Source organism: Jaminaea rosea, assembly GCF_003144245.1.
Source record: "Jaminaea rosea strain MCA 5214 unplaced genomic scaffold BDZ90scaffold_10, whole genome shotgun sequence".
Lineage (NCBI taxonomy): Eukaryota > Fungi > Basidiomycota > Exobasidiomycetes > Microstromatales > Jaminaea > Jaminaea rosea.
In genome coordinates, this window is record NW_020289984.1 from 230,814 (window position 1) to 257,003 (window position 26,190).

At 60.4% G+C, this 26,190-nt stretch overlaps 9 protein-coding genes across 9 annotated transcripts; 6 read left to right on the forward strand and 3 right to left on the reverse strand.

Annotated features, from left to right (window-relative positions):
* Positions 1 to 89: 89 nt before the first annotated feature.
* On the forward strand, positions 90 to 1,814 carry BDZ90DRAFT_233109 (hypothetical protein). Its single transcript, XM_025506513.1, has one exon. It carries the CDS (start codon positions 144 to 146, stop codon positions 1,764 to 1,766), a length of 1,623 nt encoding a protein of 540 aa, XP_025361084.1. The 5' UTR covers positions 90 to 143; the 3' UTR covers positions 1,767 to 1,814.
* Positions 1,815 to 1,989: 175 nt separating this feature from the next.
* On the forward strand, positions 1,990 to 6,351 carry BDZ90DRAFT_280507 (hypothetical protein; the record flags this gene model as incomplete). The annotated part of the gene is made up of 2 exons (XM_025509291.1): positions 1,990 to 2,902; positions 2,985 to 6,351. Exons 1-2 carry the CDS (start codon positions 2,199 to 2,201, stop codon positions 6,349 to 6,351), a joined length of 4,071 nt encoding a protein of 1,356 aa, XP_025361085.1. The 5' UTR covers positions 1,990 to 2,198.
* A 1,639-nt stretch (positions 6,352 to 7,990) lies between these two features.
* BDZ90DRAFT_233110 (hypothetical protein) lies at positions 7,991 to 13,430 on the forward strand. The gene has a single exon (XM_025506514.1). The coding sequence runs from the start codon at positions 8,359 to 8,361 to the stop codon at positions 13,165 to 13,167; it is 4,809 nt and encodes a 1,602-aa protein (XP_025361086.1). The 5' UTR covers positions 7,991 to 8,358; the 3' UTR covers positions 13,168 to 13,430.
* On the reverse strand, positions 13,001 to 15,825 carry BDZ90DRAFT_233111 (hypothetical protein). The gene has a single exon (XM_025506515.1). The coding sequence runs from the start codon at positions 15,681 to 15,683 to the stop codon at positions 13,467 to 13,469; it is 2,217 nt and encodes a 738-aa protein (XP_025361087.1). The 5' UTR covers positions 15,684 to 15,825; the 3' UTR covers positions 13,001 to 13,466.
* Positions 15,826 to 16,011: 186 nt separating this feature from the next.
* On the forward strand, positions 16,012 to 17,244 carry BDZ90DRAFT_261288 (NAD(P)-binding protein; the record flags this gene model as incomplete). Its single annotated transcript, XM_025508362.1, has 2 exons — positions 16,012 to 16,022; positions 16,092 to 17,244. 2 exons carry the CDS (start codon positions 16,012 to 16,014, stop codon positions 17,242 to 17,244), a joined length of 1,164 nt encoding a protein of 387 aa, XP_025361088.1.
* A 72-nt stretch (positions 17,245 to 17,316) lies between these two features.
* BDZ90DRAFT_261289 (AAA-domain-containing protein) lies at positions 17,317 to 19,947 on the reverse strand (the record flags this gene model as incomplete). The annotated part of the gene is made up of 2 exons (XM_025508363.1): positions 17,317 to 19,059; positions 19,132 to 19,947. 2 exons carry the CDS (start codon positions 19,945 to 19,947, stop codon positions 17,317 to 17,319), a joined length of 2,559 nt encoding a protein of 852 aa, XP_025361089.1.
* A 167-nt stretch (positions 19,948 to 20,114) lies between these two features.
* On the forward strand, positions 20,115 to 21,876 carry BDZ90DRAFT_39741 (protein serine/threonine phosphatase 2C). Its single transcript, XM_025509554.1, has one exon. The coding sequence runs from the start codon at positions 20,150 to 20,152 to the stop codon at positions 21,845 to 21,847; it is 1,698 nt and encodes a 565-aa protein (XP_025361090.1). The 5' UTR covers positions 20,115 to 20,149; the 3' UTR covers positions 21,848 to 21,876.
* BDZ90DRAFT_233115 (hypothetical protein) lies at positions 21,560 to 23,176 on the reverse strand. The gene has a single exon (XM_025506516.1). It carries the CDS (start codon positions 23,048 to 23,050, stop codon positions 21,905 to 21,907), a length of 1,146 nt encoding a protein of 381 aa, XP_025361091.1. The 5' UTR covers positions 23,051 to 23,176; the 3' UTR covers positions 21,560 to 21,904.
* Positions 23,177 to 23,961: 785 nt separating this feature from the next.
* Positions 23,962 to 25,950, forward strand: BDZ90DRAFT_261292 (hypothetical protein; the record flags this gene model as incomplete). The annotated part of the gene is made up of 2 exons (XM_025508364.1): positions 23,962 to 24,203; positions 24,312 to 25,950. The coding sequence occupies 2 exons, from the start codon at positions 23,962 to 23,964 to the stop codon at positions 25,948 to 25,950; spliced, it is 1,881 nt and encodes a 626-aa protein (XP_025361092.1).
* Between the last annotated feature and the right edge of the window lie 240 nt (positions 25,951 to 26,190).

Below are 26,190 nucleotides of genomic sequence, written 5' to 3' on the forward strand. Positions count from 1 at the left end.
GAGGAGCTCGTCTGTGCAGTCGAGCGGACAGAGCGAGGCGGGGAGCGGGCTGAGAATTTCAAAAGTCGTCTTCGGAGTCGCCCGACTGTGGATGGAGGGATTCGCCGCTGTTTCTCGCCATCACCACCACATTACATCCCAACATGGAGACAAACGGAGCAGTCGCCTCGTCGTCATCTTCATCGCCACGTACCGCGCCACCAACATCGCAGCAACCGCGCATCGATGAGCTCATCCTCGATGCTGGGCCTCTCCTTGCTCAGCTACCTCTGCGTGGTATGGCAAAGAAGTTCTACGTGCCGCCAATGGTAATGGCTGAGCTAAAGGACAAGAAGGCGCGCGATCACTTGGAGTTCCTCAAGGTTGGAGGCCTCGATCTAGAAGTGAGGGAAGCAGGGCCTGAGGCTCTTGCTGCAGTCATCGCATTCGCAAAGAAGACGGGGGATTATGCCGTCTTGTCGCGCCCGGACTTGTCAGTTCTGGCCCTGGCTTATGCTCTCGAGGTGCAGAGACACGGAACCTGGAGGATACGAGATGAAGTGGGAGGCAAGACGGGTCAGCAGATGCATGAGGCGAGGAGGATGGTGGAGCAGCCGGCTGAGACAGGGCCGTCTTCATCATCAGCGGCAACTGCTGAGCGCAGGCGAGAGGAGAATGGTTTCCAGGCAGAGACGACCGTCGAGCAAGACGAGCCAGTGGAGCACTCAGCCGCCGCGCCCGCTACCGAGGCCCAGTCAATACATTCAATCGCTGACGAAGAAGAGGAAGCCAGCGAGGCAGAGATTGCCGCCGCTATCGCCAAACTCGATTTACAGTCACAGCAGAATGGATCCTCGACTCACGGGGAGAATGCCGACGAGGAGGAGCACGAGGACGACGAAGGCTGGACACACGTTGGCTCGTCTTCGAAACGCGTCGCTCGCGAACAAGAAGATTACGGCGGCAGCGATGGCGAGGGAGAGTGGGTCACATCGGAGAATATTACGAAGCAGAAGCAGCGTGACCTTGGCCTGGTAACAGATGAGGCTATGGAAGCCATGCGTGGCGACTCTGCTGTCAAAGAGGCAGTCGACCCTTCAAATTCGACCGGCCCCTCCAAGCCTTCGCGCAATCGCAAAGGCAAAAAGGGTCCCTCCCGCATGACCGTAGCAACGATGACGGCAGACTACGCAGTGCAGAATGTCCTCATTCAGATGGGTCTTTCTCTCGTCTCCACCGAGGGCTTACGCATTCAGAAAGTCCGCAGCTGGGTGCTCCGCTGCCACGCCTGCTTCAAGCTGTGCAAGGATAGCGAGAAGAAGTTTTGCCCTCACTGCGGTAACCCGACACTGCTAAGGACGAGCGTGACGAGCGCTGCACCTGGTGCGAAAGGTGCTGCTACGGACGAGGGGCTACAGGTACACCTCAAGAAGAATTTCCAATATAAGAATCGGGGCACCATCTATTCTCTGCCCGCCCCTAAGCCTTCCTCCTCGTCAGCTCTCAAAGACCCCAAGCGTCGTGCTGTGCCTATCCTGAGGGAGGACCAGCCCGAGTGGCAGAGAAGCGTAGAGAGGGAGAGGGTCCGCAAGCATAAGGAGCAAAAGGCGCTGGACAAGTCACTGGAGAAAGGCTTCGATACACTGAGTGCGAGGTACGACGATCCGGACTTCATGACTGGATTGCTTGGTGGGGACTCGAGTAAGGGGTGGGAGGGAGGTCTGCCGGCTGTGGGGGCTGGCAGGCGCAACCCAAATCAGGCGAGACACGGAAGGAGGAGAAAGTGAGCGTGAGAGTGTGTGAGACACCTGTAATACTACTGTATGGGATCTGGCTTGCTTTCGCAATGTGGACGGCTCGCTCGGCAGCGCACCGTTCAAGTGTTGTTCTCTGCTGCTTCAGCGCCGCTCGCGTCGACGCCTTTTGGACTGCTCATCGTCTCCCTCTCCGACCGCGTTTCGCCCGCCCGCTCGCTCCATTGGCCTGTTCCGCTCGCTCCTCGTTTCGTTCCCTTCAACGCTTCCAAATTCACCGACCACCCCTGTCGCCCCTCTGACAGCTTCTTGCTTCGCAATTTCTCCTTTCTGAGCTCTTACCATCATCACTGCTAAGCTTGTCACGACACGGCGCGCGCACTCGCAGCTACCCTAGCATACAACCTCATCTGCCACGACTCCGACCTGCATTGACGCCACTTTTACGCACCACCACGAAATGAGATGAACAACACGACTTTGTCCACTCCGTCTACCTCATCGTCTCGAGGCAGCGCAGGGGACAGCAGCCACGCTCAGATCCGCACACGATCAGATAGCATGACGGGCAGCGGCGGCGATCCTTCTAGCCGGTCCATCCTCCCCGGCTCCAGTCTCTTAGGCCTCAGCACCCCCGAACGGCCTGGCGGCTCGTCTTCCTCCTCCTCAGGCGGTACACTTCGACACAAGGCCTCGCTCCTCTCTGTCAGATCCTACGATGGAGGTCGATGCTCCTCCCCAGCTCCATCAACACACAGCGTCCTCTCTGCCCTCGAAGACGACGACCCGGACGCGATTGAGGACCTCGAAGACTCTATGCGACATAGTGGCACAATTGATGAGTTTACGAGGATTATCACTGAATTTCGCGTGGAGCGGAAACGCCGAATGCAGAATAGTAGTGGGAGTAATGGAAGCCGACGAGGCAGGGAGAGTAGCGGCCTTGTTGTTGGTAGCGGTGAGCCACCTGCGTCAAGAAGCACGACGCCTACTCCGCCGAGAGTAGGGCAAGACAGTGGACTGCTTCCGCCAGCAAATGGGAGAGATAGTTTTGAGTCGACTAGTGGGGATGTAGATTCGCAGCAGAGGAGAAGGTGTACATGTTGCTGTGGGCAACATAATTGCGAAAGAGCGAAAAGAGCAACGGAGGAATGGGCGGACATGGAGTCGTGAGTATTGGCAAGGCATCGGAAGACCTCCATACCATCGCTTGTAGCTCGCTGACGACCCTTTTCGTTCATCGCTTCATAGCGATCTCCGTCTCGCCGCTGAGATTGGCCAAGCTCTCCTCCGAAAGCACGACGACCTTTCTGCCCAAACTTCAACGATCGAAGCACGCCATGCATCTCAAGTAGACAGCCTAATGAGCAAGCTTGCTTCCAGTATCAAGGAGTCAAACGACTACTCTCGACGTTTAGCGGCTACTACTCTCAACCTCGAGGCAGCCGACTCGAGCAATCGGGCCCTGCTCGCCGAGCTGGACAACTGTCGGCGAGAGCTGTCACGCATCAAAGGCGAGAAGGCACAGCTTGTTGCTGCGGACAGCAAAGCACAGAGGCTGGCAAGGGAGCTGGAGGATACTCAGCAGGAGGTCCTTGCTGAGCGCGAAAAGAGAGAAGCGGCTGAAGCGAGGAGTAAACGGGCGGCCGAAAGAGTAACGCAGTTGAGTGAAGCATTGAAGAGGCAAGTAGACGAGGGCCAGACAGCACGGCAGACTGATGCAACGGGTGCGAAACTCGGGGAGGACATCGTTGAGGCTGCGAAGGAGCGCTTCAGGGCTAGCGTCGCTGCTGCGCAGCAGGCCGGCGAAGCTGCTTTATCATCGACAGCCGTCGACGCCAGCGAGCTTGCGGCCATGGCGTCTGCGAATGAAGCCCTAGAGAAGCAGGTTGACCAGACGACCGCCCTTCTCGCGGCCGCCAACGAAGAGCTGGCCACATTGAGGGAGGAGCGCGCGGGTTTCTTGAACACGGGTACATCCTCTGCAGGTGGACGCAGTATCCCATTCCTGGGCCGCTCCACGCACGCACGCAGCGCCAGCGGAATGAGTGATGGGCATCATCGCCTTGCTTTGGCTTTTGCTCACCAGCAGCACCTTCAACAGGATCTCAACAGCTCAAGCGCTAGCCAAGCAGATGAAACGGCCGTGCCAGGAGGAGGGGCTCCCTCGCCCTCTCTGGCCGACGAGCTCTCTTCGCACGAAATGGTCGCTCAGCCTTCACGCTCTCCGTCTGGTCGCCCACTCTCACTCAGTCTTCATCGCCCGCTACTCCTCTCCGATCGCTCTGCGAGCAGAGCATCTGCCAGGAGTGATGTTTCCCCGCGGCTGGGCGGAAGTCGTCTGCTATCTCCGACGATGCCTCCATTTGAGCAGGGGTCTGCAGCAACGTCAGCAAGCATTACGACGCATGCTGCACCTGCAGCAACAGCAGCACCAGTTGCAAGCTACACATCATCCCCTGGAACGACCGTAGACTCTGCCGCGACTGTCAGCGCAGGTAGACGGTCTGTCAGCTCTGAGGCCCAAAAGATACGAGCGGAATATACTGCTATGCACGCCGCCGCCCCCCCTCCGCCTTCCGACAACGGCTCGACAAGCGATACGATGAGTAGCGCTGCTCCCTCAGCCTCGACCGCTCCGACGAGCTCCGCTGCTCACGCTCCCGTCCGCAGCTCATCGACATCCTTACCTCCGGCCGCGCCAAAGCGCGATCCCCGCACATCGCATCTTCTCACCCTTCTCGACTACGTTACGCGACTCTATACTCGACTTTCGACTGCGGACGTTGACTCCCTGTCTCGCCGTCTGCAGCGCCAACACTTGGCGGGCGGAGATGTCGGCTACTTGGCGAAGGTGACGATCCAGGGGATCACCCGCGACGCCGAGGGGTTGAGGGAGCACTTCAGGCGTCTCATCGAGCAGGAGGCACGCGAGCGCCAGGTCCAACCGGCGGAGGGAACAAAGAGTGATGCAGCCTCTTCGCGCTCCTCTGAAGCAGGGGCAGTAGGCACAGCAAATCCACAGCTGGAGAGTCTGTTGACTCGCAAAGACTTCTTCACGCTAGTCAAGTTGCTGAGGGACGTCCTTTTCGAGCTCGCGAGGCTACGAAGCTGTATCAATGAGGTGCAGCTTAACCCGGGGCATGCGACAAGAATTTTGAATGAGCATCTGAATGGCGGGCAGGGGAGTGGGAAAGGAGAGGAAAAGGGTGTGGGAGGATGGTTTGGAAAGCTACTTGCCGGTGGACTCGCAGTCGCTGGTGGTGGGAGCGGTCAGTCTTCGGCAACTCCTGCCTCAGCAGCGCCCCCTTTGTCTGCTACCGCTTCGAATGCGGCAGCGAGTCCCGCCGCAGATGCAGGCGACGGCGCTTCTCCTGCCGCCGGCCAGGCTACGCTTACAAGAGGAGCAAGCATCAGTCGCCCAGCGAGTCGGTCAGGACCTGCCGGCCTGGCGAATTCCGCGGCTTCATCACTACAACGCTCGGTCTCACGCGGAGCAGCTGTAGCTAGTCGCCCCTCAACGGTCGCCGTAGAAGTCAAGGGTGGGACCCGCGCTACATCCGCCGAGTTCCCTCAGGATCAAACGGAAGGCCCAAGCACCGCGTCATCAATATCAGCTGCCGCCCCTGGAGGCCTGACACGGCCGATGCCTCGAGCGACACGGGGTCGCTCCGGTCTGCTAGGCGTACCGGGCTCTTCATCCGTCGGCGCGGGCGCTCCTCACCCTCACCTCCTTTCGCGGGTACAGAGCCGCAACCTCAGCGGTCTCTTCGCCGGCGCTCCAGCTGATGCATGGGAGTCGCTGCGTACTACAAATGCGCCGGTGCCAAGCTCGGGTACTACCACTAGTGCGACCCACGACTTCATTCGCTCGCCGGGATATCATGGTCGCAATCGCCCACTTTCGCGAATAGTGGACGATGATGAGGTTTCATTGCACCATGGAAAGCCTGGATGGGGGTCGGATGACAGTGGAGACCCGACGGCAGCGGACTCTAGTCGCAGAGGCTTGCAACGGCGCCCGCGCGGCCTGTCTGACAGCTCGATTCACTCGACCTTTCTCGAGCACGGAACTGCTGAAGGCGAGGAGAACAACGCCAAAAGCTCTTCAGGCCACGGCTTAGGCATCTCTCACGGCGCGAGTAGCAGTCATGCCGCCCCTGCGGGTCGTATCATGAGCCGAGCAACTTTGGCCTTGCAGGCGCCCATTGCGTTGAAAGGAGGAGGAGGAGCCGGAACTGCTTCTGTGACGCGGGCATACGGTTCGAGCAGGCAGTACGACGAGGAGGACGAGGACACTGACGGCGACACGGCTAGCACGCTAAGCGTGAAGGCTCCTCCTTCCACTGGTAGCGGTGCCGACAAAGCACGTTCGAAGCCGGCTCGGCCGAACACCGCAAGTGGCACGGGCGGAGGCCTGCTCTCTGGCCTCGGGCAAAGTATGTGGTCCGGCTTCCCCTCGTTACGACCTCAGCCCTCTACTGCTACGTTGAGCACAAGCGCTGCTGCCAGTGTCGCAGCTGTGCTTTCCTCATCACCCGGGCATGTGAGCACGATGAGGCCCGGAGGTGGGAGTGGGGGTGGGTTGGGAGGGAAGATGGGTCGCGATGGTGCGTGAGAAGATGGCGGGCAGACGGCTCGCATCGTCCCGGAGACTGAGACTTTGTATCATATTCGCTGTGCGACTCTCTTCCACTCTTTGCACTTCCTTCCCCTGCAGCCGGTTGACGAATCAGGGTCGTCTCTTCAGTCGTCGCCGACGCTTCCTGCTGTGCTGAGAGACTCGCGAGAGACTAGCATTGAGCGAGCCCTCTCCCTTATAAATCGGTCTCGATCGTGCGACTTGCGCAGTCAACACGCGACCTCGACGAATGCGAAGAGACGAGAAGGCAGATCTATGGTACTTGAATACCAATTTGCAAATCTGCCTTGAAGTTCACGCGACACAAGCGTGCGTGGCTCCCCGGCTTCTTTCCTTTTGATATCGCTGCGCCTCGCCTCCATCCCCGCCTAGAGGGGTGAGAGGATCAGCAGACAGATGATCGGGCGACAACGGGGCAACGATGATGGGAGAGCTCCTCGGCCGCTGCTAGCGGCTGCGTCCACGGGTCTCTTTTGGCGTTGATATCGTCATCGCAGCCCGCTTGCTCGCGTCGCTGGACCCGCATCTAAGGGTCGCAGACTCCGGGCAGCCGAGCAGTCGAGCAGTCGCGCGATGGGGCAAATGCGACGCCACCCGAGAAGCGTGAGCCGGCCGCCACAGCAGCAGGCACCACGGCTGGGTGGTACCTCGGCCATGAGATGCCGCGACCCGTTCACAGCCTCAGCTCGAAAGGAGAGGGTAAGAGAAGAGACAGAGTGGTGCTTGAGAGCGAGGGCGGCTACTGATTGTGTGTGAGCAATGCCCCGTGAGTGAGCGAGCGGGCGACGAACGCTCACGATGTGGATGCACTAGCAAGAAACCACTTCTGCTGCACACAAAACGAGACGTGCGCGGGCATTTTGCTCGAAGGCGCAAGTCAGGGTCAATGGACCCTGGAAAGCGCTCAGATGCCCAGATGGGCTGAACAGTCGCTCTCCGCTGATCCCGTCTAGCGACGAGTCGCCACAGAAAGAATCGCGCCTGGCGTCCGCGTCCAAAGGCCGTCGCTTTGTGATAGCCTCTTGCTTCTGCTCCTCTCGATGGATGCGCTATGCGATGGAAGCCCACTCAATCTCAACTCGGATTAAGGGTGTCTGTGACTGGCTCATCACAGGAATCAAATCCTTTTCATTGTGGTCATCATCTCATTGAGAGATTCCTTTGTTTCTCTCTGACCTGGTGGACCGCCCCGCGTCACTGTCCCGCTCTCGCACTTGCCTTGCCTCCGACTGTGCCGCATCGAAGCTGCCGCCGCATCGCCGCCGCATCTCCGTGCCAAGCCCAACATCATCCCGGCCCTTCGCGCCTCACGACGACGGTGACGACGACACGACAATAGCCTCTCGGTCTAGCCGGTCCAGGCTCCAGCGCGAGAACTACGCAAAGCAGCCGCATCGTTTTCGTCCAACACAAGCCGGCCCAAGAACGCTGCCTTCACTATCAAGGGCGCCCCGCTTTTTCTCCCTTCGGGTCTAATAACGTCAGGCGTGCGTGCGTGCGTGCGTGCGTGCTTGTGCGTGCCGTGCCTGCTTCCGCGTTCGTCTGGTTCCGCCGCCTCCGACGCCGCCTCGCCGCTGCCCTCGCTCTCCCTCTCTCTCTCTCTCTCTCACCACTCCTTCAACCTCACCACGCCAATATCTTGGCTTCGGCCACACGAGCCCCTTTCCACTTCCTTGTGCTGACGGGCAAAGCCAACTAGCATCGTCTGTCATCGCTCGCACAAACCTCTCGCCCCACGACCGATCTCTGAGGCGGGAGCGACGCCCGTCCCCTGTGGCTCCCACAATACACGACGAGGCGAGCGCACAAACCTCTCTTTCCATCTCGTACCGTCCCGGCATTGTGACCGTACCAAAGGGCACACACCCATTGTCTCGGGGCTATCCGCCCGAAGACGTTGCCTTGGCCAGCATTTCTTCTTCATCTAGCTTTTCACCGGCCATGGACGACGACGACAACGCAGAGGCATCAACGTCGAGAACCATGCCATCTCAACCGCCAGGAACAATCAAGGACCTACCCGCCTTCTCAGACGTACTGCGTTCCTCGTCTCCATCTCTTGCATCGCCCGAGGAGGTCTTCTTCACTCCAAGAGCAGGCTCTCCCTTCTTCCCTACCAGCATGTCCGCTCTCCCAGCCACTGCGAGCAAAGTCTCCCATCGCGATCCTTCCTCTTCCTCATCCTCTCGCTCCATTTCGCCATCCAATCTCCTACGCAAGCCCATCTACGACGTCAATTCAACTGCACCCAGCCGCCGTAGCACAGATCCAGAGGCGCAGAGCGATTCGAGCGAGTCGTCATCCAAGACAGAGACGGCTAGCATCGCTACCATCACGCAGTCGCAGCGAGACAAACCTCTCCCGCCGTCGCCGCTGTCGATAGAAGCAATGTCATCCCCACCACCAGCAGACGAGACGGTGACGGAAAGGTTGACGCAATCTCGGGGTCTGGCCCCCGCCCTCGCTACCCTCGATCTATCTGCAGCGGCATCTACTGCCCCATCCCTGCTGCCAGCTCGACTGCGCCAGGGTCTCATCGAGGAAGGCTTGTCCGAAGTGGCAGCCACGACTGAGCAGGAGCTCATGGTTGGGAGAACAGAGCCGGAGGTGGCTTCTGCCCTCGCCGCAGTAGACGCTCTCGCTGCCGTCGACATGACAGATCGTCAAGCCTCGAGCTCCAGCGATATCAGCCGCACACCTTCGACGTCGACTACGGGGTCCATCACTACGCAAAGTCAGATTTCGACCGAGACGTCGCCCTCTACCGTATCCAGCGAAGCAGCTGACGACCTCAAGACCGTTCGGCCGGACAGCAACGACCAAACGCCACCGAACTTGCTGTCCGAGAAGGACCTACAGTCCAAGCTGCGTCGCTACCACGCCCTGGTTGAATTGGTTGAGACGGAGCAATCGTACGCTCGCGATCTCAGTGCGCTGGTGCACGTCTACATGGATTCACTCCACCTCCAGCAATACTTTGAAGATCATCCGGCGCGCATCGAAGTTGTGGTCCGCAACTCTCCCGAGCTGGCTCAACTGCACGCCGAGGTGGCAATGGACCTTGAGCGCATACTCGACGAGAACTGCATCGGGCCTGGAGACGTCGGGAGTGAGAGCGATAAAGCCGTCAGCCCTGGAGTCGATGCAGCCATCGTGGCAGTCGGAAGTTACTTTGCCAAGCTGGATGGCAGACTGGTCCTCTACCAGGAGTTCTGCGCTCGTCATGCAGAAGCGCTGGCCGTTATCAGAGAGGCCGAGAAGAGACACAACGGAGAGGACTTTGCTGCATTTGAACGACTGTGCGGTAACATCTTGAGGAGTAGGCCGAGTCCATCGCGCAACGCGTCTGTGACGGACCTTTCGAGACAGTACCACTCTCGCTCGGGCTCGTCGACTCCGGCGCGTGCGGTGACACCGCTGCCTAGTGGCCTTTCTCCCATGACGCCAGCGACAGCTTCAGCTGATGGATCCGCTTCGAGCGATTCGACCTTTTCTGCACGGCCAAGCGGGCGATTGACGTTCGCAGACCTGCTCATCAAGCCTATTCAAAGGCTGTGTCTTTATCCACTCGTGCTGCACACTCTTCTCAAGCACACAGGCGCAGAGGACGGCGGGCGCGACGAGCTCGAGGCGGCATTGGTGACCGTGAAACGGGTGGCTGACGAAGTCGACGCAGCAGGCAGGCAACGCGAGCAAATGCTCCTTGCCGAGTTGATTGCATCACGCGTCGAGGCACACGCTATCATCACCAAGCCACTCCTTGCATCCATGGGCTTCGTCTCGCTCTCCGGCACCCTTGACGTTCTCTACCACCATGCCACCTTTTCGCCTCTCACGGCACCACTGCGATTCCGCTTCCTGGGACTCTTCCTCTACAACGAAGGCCTGCTGATGGTCAAGGTGCGCAAGGGCGGGGCATACGATCCATTGCATTGGTTTCCATTGAGGGATGCCGAGATCAGCTCCGTGGAGGAAGACGAAGGAGTTCTGCCGCACGCATTTAGGCTGAGCGTCAAGGGCCAGCATCATTTTGAACTTGCGGCGTCCAGCTCAAGGGAGAGGGCGTTGTGGGTGGAGAAATTAATGGCGGCCATGGCGGCCGATTCGCTCGAGGCGACGACGACGCTGGCCGAGGCCAAGGGCAGCAGCTTCCCCTCGAATCTGCCCTGCCTGCGAGACCCTTCATTAAGCTCTGCAAGTGACGCGAAGCGCGACCCTCTGAGCGAGTTTCTCGCTCAACAGAGCGCCTCGGCCAACTCGTCCGAGGTGCTAGTGCGGTACGCCACCCTCCCGCAGCGAGCCGTCATCGATCGGGGGATGATCTTCTCAGACTCTATTCTGGGCGCCAGAGCTATCACGCAGCAGGACGGAACTTTCACGCCAGGAGGGTCGATCACCAAGTCGTCGGCGGGCAGTACAAATACCACGCCTGGCGCCACTACTCCCGTCGCAGGCCTCACTGCATGGCCAGCGAGCGCCTCTGCTTCTTCGACGTCCTCCCTCAGCGCCGCGGTCGGAGCCGCGATGGGTTTGGCACGGGTGGCCAAGCGCACAAGCAGGCAGAGCATCAACGCCAATGTTTTTGAGATGGCTGCGCACCAGCACGTGGCTGCAGAGGAGCAGAGGATTGCAGCCGCGACGCGTGCGGAGGAGCTTGAAGCTGCCGCAGCAGCCGTGGCAAGTAGCAACACCGCTCGTCGCACAGGTCGCCCCACCCTCCGACCACAGTCGATGATTCTCGCCTTTGGGTCAAGCTCGAACGCAAATTCGCCAAACTCTACGGCGCCCACAGCCCAGTCTCTTCAGTTTCCTTTTACGAGCACGAGCGGGTCGGATGTTGTGCTCGACTCCCCGCCTACCACGCCCTTTGCGCACCTGAGTCAGCAGAGTAGCGAGGGATCGGCAACGGGAACGGCCATGTCTGCAGGTGGAAGCATCTCGCGCCCGTCGTCGCCAAACAAAGGCCCCTCCCTACTTAGGAGAAGGCAGAGTGGATTGCGAGATGCCTTCTCCGGTACGTGGTCGAGGAGGGGACGATCGCAGACGGCAGACGTCGTCGTCAGCGGGAGTGCTGGCGCAAGCAGCAGCAGTGGCGGCAGCATGAGCGGGAGCAGCCCGTTTGGCCTTGGTGTCAGCCGCACTTCGCCATCGCAACCTGCCTCGCCGCTGGGGTCGACCTTCGTGCTTGGGGACTCGGGACCATCAGAAATGGGCGTGGTTCGAGTGGCCTCACCTGAGGACGGTGCAGATTCGACCCAGCAGCCTCCTCGCCCGCCCTCCTCGCTCAAGCGAGCTCTCACTGGCTTGACGGGGAGGCGGGATCGATCAAAGAGCGTGACGGACATGCGACCTTCTATTGGGCCTCTCGCACAAGCAGAGCCTGCAGCACGATCTGCGTTCGAGAGCTCTGACAGGGCAGCGGCTCAACAGCAAGCTCAGACACAACCACGTCCCCCATCCCGCGGTCAGCATCGTCGTCGAACGAGCAGCACATTTGGCAACATGCTCGGCCTGATGGGCCCACCGCTCGACTCTTTGCGGAGGTCTGGGAGCATTTCGACGGGAAGGTGGGGAGGGTCTCAGTCTGCTAGCGCAAGCAGGAGGGGTAGCGTGGTAGATGAGCAGCAACAGCAAGTCGCGCCTCAGCAGATGGTCGACACGTTGGCCGCCAGCCGCCTATCTATGTCCTGCATTAGAGATCCTCCGCCAGCTTCACCATCTTTGGCGGGTACCATGCCCGCCAACTTCGCAGCGCGCAATCGCTCACAGCCTTTCCTTGTCTCGAGGGATGCGCAGCAGCAGCGGCAACAAAGCGCCAGCGCCAGTGAGGGCTCTCCAAACAGTCGCTCCCCGCAGTCATTCGGACGAGCGGCAACGGATACAGACCTCATTACAGGGCCCATCGTTCCAGCTCAGGAGGCGCGCAGCTCTCGTCCATCTACACCGCGCTCCACTAGCAGTCCGCTGCAACGACAGGGGCCGGGTAGTAGATTAAGCCAGTTCGGCAGCGACTTCCTGCAGGGAATGACGGCTCGCTTCCCAGATTCTTCGTCGTCCTCACTTGCATCTTCGCGCTCGAATCCCGGGTCGAGAAATCACTCTAGGCGGAGCTCGGCAGCCAGTGTGGGCGAGGTTACCGGAGTCTCTGCGGCGGGCGCACCGACAACAGGACTCACTACGGGCAACGGGACGGTGACTTCTTCTTCGCCCTCTGGCAGCGGCTCAGGCTCGACGTTTCTTGCGCGTACCTTCAATCAGCAGAGACGGAGCAATCGGCTGTCGGCCTTGTTCTTGCCGCTGACCACGAGCGCGGGCGCTGGCATCGGTGGTAGAGAAGGTGCCAGCGGTGGCAGCCTCCTGGGATCATCGGCCAACAGCAGTGCAACGAGCGTTGCAGCCGCTCATCAGCAGCAGAACGGGCTTTCATCAGGGCCTAATTCGCCTCCGATTCCACAGCGCAGAGGCAGCTTGGACCTCAGCGAGACGGCGACTCTCGCCCCTCCCCTGCACCTGCCCCTTTCGTCGACACGGCTGTCGCCGTCCTCGGCGTCGAACACTGGCCTCGCACCTGGGAAGGAGTTTGGCCTCCCTTCCCCGCTTGCGGAGCAAGAGGAGACTGAGAATCCTTTCAATTCGATAGCGTTCCCACAGGGAAAAGAGGGCGAGGACGAAGAGGTGCAGGGTGAGAAAGGGCAGGAGCAGGGCGAGACGCGACATGAGGAGAAGACTGAGCACGGCGCGACAGCAGGAACGACGGACGTGGGAGAGGAACAGTCATGCGCGGCAGCCTAGCGATTCTCAGCGACACAGGTGAGATCAGCAAGGTGCGCCCGAAGGTTGCGGCGGCACCGCTTCCGAACACGAATCACTTCCCTACCCACCCAAGACTTGTACAAAGAACATTTGCTACCCCACCCACCCCCTGCCCCTCTCTACTGCGGCATTGCCTGCTTCCATCCATTGCGAACATTTTCTCGACGATTGCGCTCGACACGAAGGACGTACTGTATCATCATTCTCATCATCATAATCATAATCATTAGCGCCGCATTCGTGAAATGCTTTTACACGACGTCTCACCGTCGTAGCGATCAAAATCGGCCGCCCAGACTTCTCGCAGCTTCAGAAGCGCTGATTCGACCTCTACCTCCTCGCCCAGCTGCGCCTCCTCCTCGCCCAGGTGGGCCGCTACGGGGCGTAGTCCCGAATGTAGAGATGGGTGGGGGAGTGGAATCGGCGTCTGCCCTTCTCTCGGACTGTGGCAGGGCGGAGACACTGTTGCTCATTCCTGCTCCGCTATTAAGGAACGGGTTCGGCCGCCCGCCGCTGAAGCGAGATGTGTTCAGCCCACCTTGCCCGCCTTGATGGGCACTAAAGCCACTAGGCTGCTCGTCCTGAGACGAGGGCTGGGGCAGGAACATGCTCTGCGTAGCGGTCGGTGCGGGTGGAGAGGTGGGACGCTGCTGAGTCGCTGGGGAGGGCGGGGATGGAGACAGCGGGCGCGGCTGTCCGGCTGCGAATGAGGTCGGCGGGCGCTGCTGCTCAATGCTGTGACGAGGAGACGTGTATGGCGACTCGGTGCTCCTTCTGGGCGCTGGTGTGTCCGCAAAGGACTCTTGCTGCGCATGCTGCTCCTCGGATTGCGGGGCAGGAGCACCTCGAGAAAAGTCGCGATTGCTCGACACCGTGGCGGGCGCTGGTGTTGACGATGGCGGTGGGGAGCTTCCAGCCACCGAGGACGATGGATGTCCAACCAGCGCTTCGTCCGCCTCCTCCCCCTCCCCCTCCTCGTCTCCGGGCAGAACCCCGCCCTTTCCAGCCTTCTCCACCTTTTCTCCCCTTAATTCCCCCCTCACCCTCCTCAACACGTCCATCTCCCTTCTCAAGCTCCTCACCATTCCCCTCGCATGCTCCTGCAAGCTCTGCTTTACATCAGCATGCGCAGATCGACTGTGTGCGCGCAGAGACTCATGCATCTGACCCGAGAGATCGCCCAATAATTGCCGCAGGTGGGCAGCATAGCGTGCGGAATCGGCAAAGTCGTCGATTGCGACTTCGATGCGATCGCGCGTGATGAGGTGAGAGTTGGAGGAACCTGAACCATGATGTGCAGCTTGAGAGCCCATCTTGATTTTCAAAGATTCGACGTCGCGCTTCTTGACTAGAGCGCGTTTAGAGGCTTCGTAATGCTCTTCGACGAGCGCATTGCGCGCGAGTAATGCTTCCTTGGCCGCTCGAGCATTCTTTCCCTGGTAGGCTAGCTGGTAGAGAAGGGTCAAGCCTTCTGTCTGGCAAGAGGAGCGCGTCACTGCGTCCAATGGACCAGCGAGAGCTTTTGCTAATGTCTCCAAGTGGGAGGGCAGGCCAGCACCGGCGCAGAGTGGTCGAGTGGCCTCTACGCCCGCCCAGGTGTGCAATGAGTTGCAGAGGGCTGCGGTTGACGTTGAGAGGCGTGAGGTGCGGGCGGCAACGCAATTCTGGCCCTTTTGAGCTGCGGTACTGAATTGGAGCTCGAGACGTGTGACTTCCATGCGAGCTGACACGAGGTCCTCGTCATCATCGTGTACGTTGCGCGAGAGGGAGAGGCCTTTGCCGCCTGTCCCTGTGGACGAGGACGAGCTCTTGCCTCCGCCTAGAGAGATGCCGAAGAAGCTGCTACCACCGCTCGAGCTACTGCCGTTGCTAGTTGTCCCTCCGCCACCTACTGTCGTGCCGACGACTCCACTGGGTAAGCCCAGCCCTACGCCAACATCAATCGTCATGCCTCCACCAGCGGCGGCTGCCCTATCATGCGCCTGTTGCGCCATTAGTGCATGCCATCGTTTGGCAACGAGAGGCATCGCGCCGCCATCTTCCATTGGCTCTAGTGGGTGATAGCTATAGTCTGCCTCGACAAAGTTGCGCGTCTCGGCGTGATCTCTATGCGCCGGCTCCGCAACGAGGCGTTGCAACCAGCGCGAGAGATGAAAGCAGAGCAGCCTTCCCTCTGGTAGCGAGGTGGGATGGACAGAGGCATCATTGCCAATGGTGGCGAGCAGTCCAGGAGTGGGGAGTGGTAAGGCGGCGAGGATATGAGTGGGGACGTGCACTGATAGGGAGAGGGCGAAGAGTGCTAGCTCGCGGAGAGTGCGGGTGAAGGGTGGGTAATGGGAGCGACGATATGCTGGGAGATTTGTGCTGGCCTCGAGCTGGACGCAGAGGTCCCTGCTGCGCTTCTGAAGAGAGAGGACGCGGATGCGAAGGTGAGGCGGAGGACGTGGAGGTTGCGGAGGAGCAGGCGTTGATGAGGAAGAGGGGCCACGCTCCATTGTATGCGTCGTGGCAGGGCGTGGTTGGTGTCGCACGGGCGCAGATGGGCGTGGTTGTAGGCCACCATCACTGCTTCCGCCGCCGCCAATGACTGCCTCCATGCCGGTCGAGGTGCGGTGAAGCAGGGGAGGGCAAATGTGTGGAAAGCGAGTAAAGGCTCTTTGAATGCGAGGCGAGGCGGTTCCACTGAGCGCGGGCCACGACAAAGCCACGTGGCGCCCGACTCCACCCCCGCACTTAACTCCGGATGTCGGCACAGGACGCCGGCTCGAGAGTACGTCTTTCTCTTGAATCCACTTCAATCAACAGCCTCCCAAGCTAGCTGTCATGTCTCCACCGTGAGCATAAGGCTACGCATTGCCCGTCACTAGCAGAGGAACTGACCACCTCCCTCCTCGCCCCGACAGCACCCAAGGTCAGTTCCTCCGTCTGCACGCTCCCCCCGAAGGGAGCCCCCGCGGTACCCGAGGAACTGCAAAGGTCGAAACGCTCCCCCTCACGCCTCCCTCCAAAGACAAGGATCTCGTCCTCTTCAAAGTCCTCGCTGCAGGCTTCAATCGTCGCGATGAATGGTCGATGCAAGGCGCCTACCCAGGCTTGACCTACCCTTCGACGCTAGGCTGCGATGCGTGTGGATTCGTCGTTGGGGAGGAGAAACAGCGCTACCTCGTCGTTCCCACTCGCGGCTGGTCAAAGGACACGCGAGGACCAGAAGCGGATGTGCCCGGCTCTGATGGACAGAAAGCTGGTAATGCGCTGGGAGGTAAAGGATTTGGGCTATTGGGTGGGACGCGCCAGACGGGCGGCGTCGGCTGCTTTGCCGAGTACATGACAGTAGAGCGATCCCAACTTGTGCCTGTGCCTGACCACCTCTCGGACGAGGAAGCCGCAGCCTTGCCCTGCGCAGCCGTAACAGCCTACCGCGCCTTGTTCACCAAGGCGCGTGTCGAGCCAGGCCACAATGTCCTCATCACGGGTATCGGTGGAGGGGTGGCCCTCCTCGCCCTTCGCCTCGCTCTAGCACGAGGTGCAAACGTATACGTGACCGGCGGATCGCAGCCGAAGCTGGATCACGCCCTCAAAGTGGGCGCAAAGGCAGGAGCAATCTACAAAGATGCCAAGGCATGGCCAGAAGCGATCAAGCAGTCCCTCCCCAAGGACCGTCCTTACCTGGACGCAGTCATCGACTCGGCTGGCGGGGCCATTTGCGCTCAAGCGCTCAAGGCCGGGCTTCGACCTGGTGGGTCTGTCGTCGTCTTTGGCATGACTGCAACGCCCAAGGTAGACTTTACCATGCGTGAGGTGCTGCAGAACGTAGACCTGTGCGGCTCGACGATGGGATCTGAAGAGGAGTTCCGTAGGTGCATCAGATTCATTGGCGAAAAGGGCGTCAAGCCAGATGTGGACACGGTGCTGTGGGGTGGGCTGGAAGAAGCCCGCGACAAGGGATTCGAGATGCTGGCTGATGCCGAGAAGAGGGCGCGCGGCGGCAAGGTGGTTTGTCGTGTGGCCCCCAAGGAGGAGGGAAAGAGTGGTGGGCCAGAGGAGAGCAAGCTGTAGGCGGGCAAGCTGTAGGTGGGCAAGCGATATGTATTGGGGTCGCAAGGAATGTACAAAGAAAGTCTCGCCGTGCTACATGAACTGCAGCGCCGCAGCCAACTTATCCGCAGGATCGTCATCGAGCCTCGCCATTTCAATCTCACTCAGGAGCTTCTTGATCCCCACCGTCTTGGCTGGCGCACCCGACTCGTCGAGTGCTGCTCCCTCCTCGCCGTCATCCCTGCTGCTCCTCAAGCCTACATGCGAGAGCAGTTGCACGCAGCGCTGGTGAGCGCGTTCGTCGCCGTTGAAGAGGTCGACCTCGCGCAGGACGTGCTCCACTGAGCGCACTGAGGAGATGGCAGGGACGCGCATCTCGGCGAGGAAAGCCTGCTGCAGATCCATGTCCTGGAGCATCGCCCGGTTGCTCGTGGTGGCGAGGACAAGAAGGCGGCGACCCTTGGGTGGGCGCTTTCCCAGCAGCACGCTCAGCGCCTGCAGAACACCGTTCGAGAATCGCGGGCCGATGGGCACCCACTCGACGAGCTTCTCTACAGAATCGACGACGATGCAGCTGAGCGGCGACTTGTACGAGTCGTTGAAGACCTTGTTGAGGTGCGCAATCTTGGCGGGCTCGCTCAACCCCACCATGTTCTCGGGCGAGACGAGCTTGACAAAGGGGAATTGCGACGACATGGCCATCGTAGCGGCGAGGGCCGTCTTACCTGACCCGGGCGGGCCGTGCAGGAGAGCGGTGACGAGAGGTGTGCGAGTCGAGGTGCGCACCTGCTCGACGCGCAGAGCGCCATCGCGAAGGATGACGTCGATGTGGGGCGCGAAACGCATGATGCCGTTCTGAACGACTTGTTGCAGCTCTTCTTCTGATACACCGAATGCAGGCTGAACCTCGTCAAGGGCTTGGAGGAAGTCGTCGCGGTTGACGCGCATGTTCTCGACATCGTCTGAGATGCCAGCCATTGTACCCACCTTGACGTGGCGTGAGAATGCGAATGATGTGGCGCTTTTGACCAGACCGGCGATTTCAGCGCCAGAGAAGTTCTTGGTGGCCGCAGCGAGCTCATCAAGGTCAACGTCATCGTCCATGACGCCGTTGGTGCGCATCTTGTTCGTCTGGATGGAGATGATCTGGCGACGGCCGTGTTCGTCGGGAAGGTTGATCTCCATGTGTACTTCGAGTCGACCCGGTCGGAGCAGCGCTTCGTCGATCATGTCGAGACGATTGGTCATTCCGATGAGCAGGATGTTGTTGAGCTGGTCCACGCCGTCCATCTTGGAGAGGAGCTGATTGACGACGGAGTCGCCGACGCCCGTCCCGCCACCCGTCGAACCACGCTGCTTGCAGATTGCGTCGAGCTCGTCGAAGATGAGGATGTGCAGGCCAGACTCGTCGCCCTTTTCCTTGTACTCCTTTTCTGCGTCTGCAAAGAGTTTGCGGATGTTCTCCTCGCTCGCTCCGACGTACTTGTTGAGAATCTCTGGACCATTGATGATCTTGGGCTCGCGAGCGTTGAGCATCTTGCCGATTTGGCGGGCCATGAGCGTTTTACCCGTGCCCGGTGGACCGTAGAGGAGGATACCCTTGACGTGCTGGATGCCGAGCTTGTCGACCAGGGCTGGCGGGAAGATGCGCGAGGCAAAGGCACGACGAAAGATGGCGCTGAATTCGTCGTCGAGACCGCCGATGCCCATGTCCTCGAACTTGAAGTTGGCTTGAAGGATGGCATTGGGAGGGGCCTTTTTGCCGCTGGCCTTCAGTTTGATCTGACTGTCCTTGGCCTTGTTGAAGTTGACGTCAGTTTGAGCGATCAGTATGCCCTGGCGCGAGAAAGAGGGGGCTGAGTGTCAGCACCGCAATGGGATCGTCTGGAGTCACGCCGCGTCGCGCACCTTGTCCATGCCAGTAGGGGGGCCGCTCGCTCCACCCTTTGCATCAATTTGCCCGGCCTCGACGACGTTGACTCCTCGCACGACTAAGCGCAGGTTGTGGCCGTGGAACTCGAAAACGAGCAGCTGTCCAACCGAGAATATATGCCCCTCGAAAGCGCGCAAGAAGTTTCGCGCCATCTCCTCGACGTCGAATTGCTCGTTGGCGGTGATGGCCGAGCGTAGGAACGATACCTCCAAGTCAATCCCGCCCAGGTAGATGCCCGACGACACCGCCATTGGGTCGTAGACTTCGGCCGTCATGTAGTCTCCCGATGCGCTCAGTCCGGCCCATTCGCGCTGGAATGCTGCGACGCCGATGGTGCCCGGCTGGATGGTATTGGTCGAGTCGTGAAGGACGGTGAAGACGTAGCGTCCCTTGGCGAGGATATACTGGGTCCCTGGCCACTCTTGCGGGTTGACGACGAGGGCGTTGCTGAGGTTGAGTTCGTTTGGGCATCGCACGACGGCGTACTCGCGGTGAGCAGGCTGGTGGCTATACGCTGCCTTTTCGGCGCCGCCGCCATAATCGCGGGATGGAGGCGGGACTCTGCGTGATGGAGGAGGGGCCTGCCCTTGCTGAGGCTGGCCATATGCGTTCGACGTCTGGCCATACGCGCTCGACGTCTGGCCGTATGCTGAGCGTCCAGCAGGAGCGCTGCCGGAAGAGAAGCCTGCTCCGCCACTAGATCTTCCTCCTCCAGCGCTGGATCCGTACGCTCCCAGTCCCCCATATGCCGAGCGGTCTGGTGGTGGTCCACCTCTCGAGAAGCCTGCCATTTGTGGAATTGGATGGTGTGGTGCGGTGTTGAATTAAACGATGTGGCCTGGGCGAGTGCACGCTGCACCCGCTGCGCCCGTCTCGCTGTCCCGCTCTCGCGCCGCGTGGGCGGCAGCCAAATCAAATGCAGCCGCCTCGCCGCGAGATTCTCGCCTTCTCATCCTCCTCCTCCTCCAATCATCGCGGCGACGCATCAGCGTCATGGCTGCTCGTCGCACGCTCTTTTCAGCATCGCAGTTGCGCTTGAGACCAGCATCGCTATCAAGAGGGCGTCAATTCGCCTCTGGGTCCTCACAGCCCACTCCGCCGCCCTCGTCATCGTCCGCCTCCACCACGAAACGATACGAGAAGCAACGCCGCAACGAGTGGATCGTCATTGCCGTGTCAGGAGCAATTGCGGCGGGCGGAGCCTATTATTGGACCAATCGACCCAAGGACGTGGACGACAACGTCTTTGCACCTCCATCTTCCCCTGAACCCTCCTCATCGTCTCGCAACTTTTCCATTACCGTTCGGCATCCTTCAACAGGCGAGAGGATGACCAAGGTCTTTACCATGCTGTCGGACTCAGAGTCCACCAAAAGATTGCGACAGAATGAGCGTGTGGTGGACGTGCAAGATGCAGGTGCCGTCTCCCGCTACTACGTCAACAGCGTCGCAGCCAACGCTCCCATAGAAGATCGCAGCTCGCAAGCCATTCTACCCCACGCCAACTCAGCCTCAGCCGCTGCCTTCTTTGCGGTCATGGACGGTCATGCCGGCTGGGACACTTCTGAACTCCTTTCCAAGCGCTTGATCCCGGAAGTCGCGCTACACATCGACGCGGCGCATCGTCTAGCGGAGGACCGAGCTCGTAATCCCGGCCTCGCAGCGAAGATCAAGGCGGCTCTCGGCGCAGGTTCTGGCAGCGAGGAGGAGATTCGCTCGGGCCTAGTCAAGGAAGCCATTTCGACGGCATTTCTGGGCCTGGACAAGCGTATATGCGAGACGCCCATCGAGATGCTCAAGCGCGGCGGTGCTGCGTCAGAGGGATACCAGGCCATGCTCCCCGCGCTATCGGGTAGCTGCGCGTTGCTCACCTACGTCGACTCGGCGCGGGATACGGTGTACGTTGCTTGCACGGGAGACTCGCGGGCACTGGCAGGCTATCAGGATGCGAAGACGGGGCAGTGGAGTGTGGAGCCGTTGAGCGAGGATCAGACGGGGAGAAACATCCGCGAGCAGGAGAGGATGCGGCGCGAGCATCCTATCGAGGAGGCGGACCACGTCGTGATGAGGGGTCGAGTGCTCGGCGGGCTAGAACCAACACGCGCGTTCGGAGATGCACGCTACAAGTGGGATCGCGAAATGCAGGCCAAGCTGCGAGAGGCGTTCTTGCCTGCAGGAAGTGGTGGGAGAGGCCCGCCTCAGCTGCTCAAAACCCCGCCGTACGTGACTGCGCGTCCGATGATCCAGAGCCGCAGAATTGCAGCGGATGGCAAGCAGCTTCGCTTCATTGTGATGGCGACGGACGGGCTGTGGGATATGCTGAGCAATGAGGAGGTCGGGTCGCTCGTCGCGGGGCATCTGTCGGAGGTCAAGGGACGAGTCGGGAAGGAAGAGCTGGAAGGCAAGGTCTTCGGCAAGGCAGCGGCACCTGCGATCAGCGACCAGCAGGCGGTCCTCTCGTCGTCGCACCACCCGCTCGCTCGTGCTCAAGGCCAGCAAGTGTTTGCGTTCCAAGACGAGAATCTCGCAACGCACCTCGTACGCAACGCGCTCGGCGGAGGAGGGGCTCAGCGCGTCAATGCCTACCTTGCTATACCGGCGGGCGATGCAAGGCGGTACCGCGATGACATTACGGTGAATGTCGTGTTGTTGGGCGAGAAGCAGGCGTCGCCGAGAGAAGCGAAGCTGTAAGACACGCGCGGCAATGAGAGCAAAGTAGAGACGCAAGAGCCAACCCTGAATTGCAAGTCAAGTATGCACGTCGCCTTGCCACCGGATCTCAAAGCTGCGGTACGTGGTCCTCAATCCTCTCTGCCCCCCGCCCAGCGATCTTGGCCCGAAATCGTCGTATCCCACCTCGTCTCCCTCCCACGTAATGCAGAGCCCCTCGCCCTCCCGCGGAAACGCACCATAGATCGCCTCAACTTCCGCCTTGTGTGTCTCGCGCAGAGGAGTGATGAGATGAAGGACGCCGTTCTGCGTAAGATAGCGCTGCGCTACTGAGCGAATCCAGACCGGGTGGTGGACGTCGTAGATGCAGTCGGCCGCAATGATGGTGTCGTAGCGCTCGCCAGCGGGGAGCGGGGAGAGGTAGGGGGCAGAGGTCGGCACGTCCGCCGGTAGTGTCTGCGCTGTTGATGTGTAGTGGGGTTGTGCTCCATGCACGGCCTGCCAATCGAGTCGATACACTCCAGCGACCTCGCTCAGGTCGTTGAGCTTGACGTTGGCCTCGAGATTGGCCAAGACGTGCGGGTGATGATCTGTGAGGTCGACGTGCGTGTTACGGAGCGCCGCCAGAGCCAGCCCTACCAACCCCGTGCCCGCGCCTAGCTCAAGCACTCGCTGCGCTCTCTCTCCCTCCCGCACGTACCTGCCCACCAGCCTGCGCGCCAGCAGCGGCGCCGCCCCCCACGTACGATTGCCCAGCGCGTCCGCCGTAATGGGTACGTCTCCTATCCTCGTCCGCGCCACGATTGCGTCCGCCGTGCAAAAGAGGAAGGCGGTGATCTGCGCTTCTGACGCGGGTCGACCACACAGCGCTGCGAGGGCCCTTGCGGCTCGATCTTGATCCTCATCTTCTAGCCCCGGTACCTCGCCCGAGACGATGCGAGTGAGCCACGAGTGTGCAAAGCGGTGCTCCAAGTCGTGAGCCGTCGAATCGTCTTCCTCGTCTCTGCTTTGCGTCGACTGCTCGTCGATCATCAGCCGCACCTCCTCTTCTCTGCCTAGACCCAGCGCCTTCTCCAGCGCTTCGAGCCCGGCGCGGATCTTCTCGCCCGCATTGTCGCCTTGACTCGAGATAGTAGCAGCGGCGCGTCTAAGCGGGGGTAAGTCTCGTGAGGGGAGGAAGTCGAGCTTGAGCCGGGAGGTGGATCCGCGACCATTGGTACTCATAGGGTTTCAGCCTTACCGCTGTCCCCTCTTCCTCGGCGGAACGCGGGATGGATGCGAAGAACAGTGGCGCGACGCCGATGACTTTTGGGTGAAGCGGTTCGTGCTGGAGGGGCTCAGCTCGACGAGAAGGCGGTTCGGAAGGCAAGCCGGCGTCGAGGCTCATGCACGCGCGCAATCGACAGCCGCCTGGTGAGGCCGCGCGCGACGCGATTCATCTCGAGCGAGAGCTCGCGCTTCCTCCTTCTCTTCCTACCACACCTTGCCCCACCTTGCCCCACCTTGCTTTGCCTTATATATTTTTTATTGGCACGACCTGCACGACAACCGTCCACCAACGCAAAGACGACAAAAAATCAAGATAAGAGCAAAACACACGAACACACGCAACCTAGGTGAGTGGCGATGCGGTGGCCTCATCTTCCTGACAAGCCCTAGTCTCGCTGCTGACCTCGCATCTACCCTCTCCACCCACGTTCTCGCACGTTGGCAGACGATATGGATCCCGGTCTACTCGTCCCACACGATCTTTATGGCGAATCTTCGCATGTTACGATCGGCTCAACGTGAATAGCATCGAGAGTGAGAGCCGTACGCAGAGCAGCTGCTGACCGAGAACGCCACGCTCCACCGCCCACCGCTCAGCCACCTCTGTGTAGGAAGCCAAGTTGAAGGCTGTGGCAATTGCCAACCCCTGATAGTCAAAAGCTCGAGCGTGAAGCCTGATGTGTGCAATGACTCGCCTCTCTGCTTGAGTGGGAGGGTAGAACGCGTCCCGCGTCTTGAGCTGGCCGCGCGTCGCTGTGCTTAGTCCATCTTGAGCCATGTCGTGCCGCTCTTGCTGCCACAACTCACGCTCATCTTCTCTCCTCTCCTTCTCTGAAAAGTTGACTTCACCAACGTGCACACAACCAATGAGTCGTTCTGGAGACAGTCGTGATGGCCCGGCACATTTCTCGCCCTTCCAGGAGCCGCTGAGCTCGGAGCGACAGCAGCCTGCCACCCCGGAGGCAGCCGGTCCAGCGGCTCGTCCCATTAGACCTCATCACCAGCCTGCATTTTCTACTTTGACGAGCTCGGCAGGCGCACCTCGCCCGCCTGCACGTCGTATCAGCGTCCCCGTTCGCCCTGCTAACGCCTCCATCGTTGCAAACAGGTGAGTCCACTACTGACGGTTTGTAGCTTTAGCGAGATGATGGGAGAAGACATCGACTCACGAGCAGTCCCCCCGCCCTTCGTGCTCCCGCTCCCTTTCATTTGGTAGAACAAATCCTTTCTCGCGCAAGCCGCCTCCCAACCTAGATCAGCCTTTTGTTCCTCCCCCGACGAGGTCGTACGCCGTACCGTTGCAGCCGGTGCGACCTCCTACTCTGCCATTTAGACCGCCCGTCCTCAAAACTTCCTCTTCTCGTCCAAGGCAGCCCTTCATTCCTCCGACTCTCAAGCCATCCTCCCTTCAAAACTCTTCAAGCTCGACTCTCAACCTCATCACCCCCATCTCTGGGCCGCCCTCTTTTGAATCGGAATCCGGCCCATCTCGATCTTTCGTCTCTTGCAAGCTCAGGCCCCCTCACAATCCACCGGAGTCCGCCTCCTCGGCTTCTGATGAGGGCCCCGCCTCCTACTCCTCGACTTCCACTCAGGACTCCTTTTGTCCTATCCCTTCGACGGCTGCCTCTACCTCTCGCAATATTCCCTCAAAGTCTCCTGCTACCACTCGCAAGTCATCTCCTGCCAAACACTCTTCTACCTCCGCCAAGTCGTCAAAATCCCCTTCTACCGCACCCAAGTCATCTCCTGCCAAACCCTCCTCTACCTCCGCCGAGTCGGCTGCCCGTAAGCCTCGCTGCTTCGGCAAAGCGCCGCCGCCGCCTGCACCCGTGCGGACAAAGCCGCCTGTAGTAACTTCAAACACCTTCTTCACGGCAACTGTGAGCGCTGCCGTGGACCCTTCGATGGGTGGCCCTTCGCGTGGAGTAGGAGTCACGATGCAGGCTACTCCGCAGGCGAGAGCAGAGCCAGTTGTGGTCAAAGTCGCTTTGAAGGACAGCCTGCCCGTCAACGCCGGCCCTTTTGTGGAGGAACTTGTGGATCCTCGACGGGTGTACCCAGGATCGGATCGCCCGGTCATTATCGGCTACGAGGATCTTCCTCGTCCCGATGAAGGCCCCGGTCGCATCGCTCCCCTCACGATCCGCTATAGGATCGGAGTACCCTTCAAGGACACGCCGGCGGAGCGAGAGGAGCTTCAATCAACAGTCCGCGCACAGATGAGGCAGCATCTGGGGACATGGGCAGAAGGGCAGGATCCCGTCACCCACTTGCCCTTGCGACAGCGGGGCCAACTGAAAGCGGTCGACGTGACCTTCGCCTCCGTAGAGCAGTTCGTCGCCGCGAAGACTGCGGAGCTGCAGTACCGCGGTCGCGATCTCAGCCCCCTGTTCTGCGGTCTGGCGCTCGACCCCCGAAGGCAGTGCATTGTGGTCACGCAACTACCACGCGATGTGGGGATCAGCGAGCTACTCAGAGGCTGCGCTGAGGCACTGAATCCGTGGGGGCAAGTGATGGAAGCCTGGACACCATATGGAATTCTGCCTGGAGTGCCTCCAACCTTCCTGCGCAAGCTGGTGCTCCTCTTCGAGCGCGGGGCCGCCGTCCGTCCGAGGGATCTGCCCGGCTACGTTCGCCTAGACGGCGAGTCATTCGAGTTAATCTTCCACGGCAGACTGGCCTGGTGTGGCTTTTGCCGAGGGGAGGCAGCATCATTCCATCTCTATGAGAATTGTCCGCGAAGGAGATGTAATCGCTGCCACGAGCGCGGACATCTGGAGAAAGCCTGCCCGCTGAGTCAAGCTGACCGCAAGAGGATGAGAGCGGCCGACGGGGTCGGAGACGCTCCATGAAGGGAGGGTTGGCGGGGGAGGGCGGGGCCAGGGAAGAGGAAGGCGGGAGGGGGAGAAGCAAGTGGGAAGCATAGCGTAGATGGAGTAGGGTGTGCTGGAGGGATCGTCAAGTGAAGCGTAGCGGGGGAAGCGAAGAGCGGACAAGGACGAGTGGGACTCAGTAGCTAGAAGGTCGTGAGCCACGCAGCCCGAGTCTGGGCGTGAATGCATTGCTGATGCCGGACGGCATGCTCGAGCCGT

Coding starts and splice junctions, on each gene's coding strand:
- BDZ90DRAFT_233109 (XM_025506513.1), top strand. CDS start 144: ATGGAGACAAACGGAGCAGTCGCCTCGTCGTCATCTTCATCGCCACGT.
- BDZ90DRAFT_233110 (XM_025506514.1), top strand. CDS start 8,359: ATGCCATCTCAACCGCCAGGAACAATCAAGGACCTACCCGCCTTCTCA.
- BDZ90DRAFT_39741 (XM_025509554.1), top strand. CDS start 20,150: ATGGCTGCTCGTCGCACGCTCTTTTCAGCATCGCAGTTGCGCTTGAGA.
- BDZ90DRAFT_233111 (XM_025506515.1), bottom strand. CDS start 15,683: ATGGAGCGTGGCCCCTCTTCCTCATCAACGCCTGCTCCTCCGCAACCT.
- BDZ90DRAFT_233115 (XM_025506516.1), bottom strand. CDS start 23,050: ATGAGTACCAATGGTCGCGGATCCACCTCCCGGCTCAAGCTCGACTTC.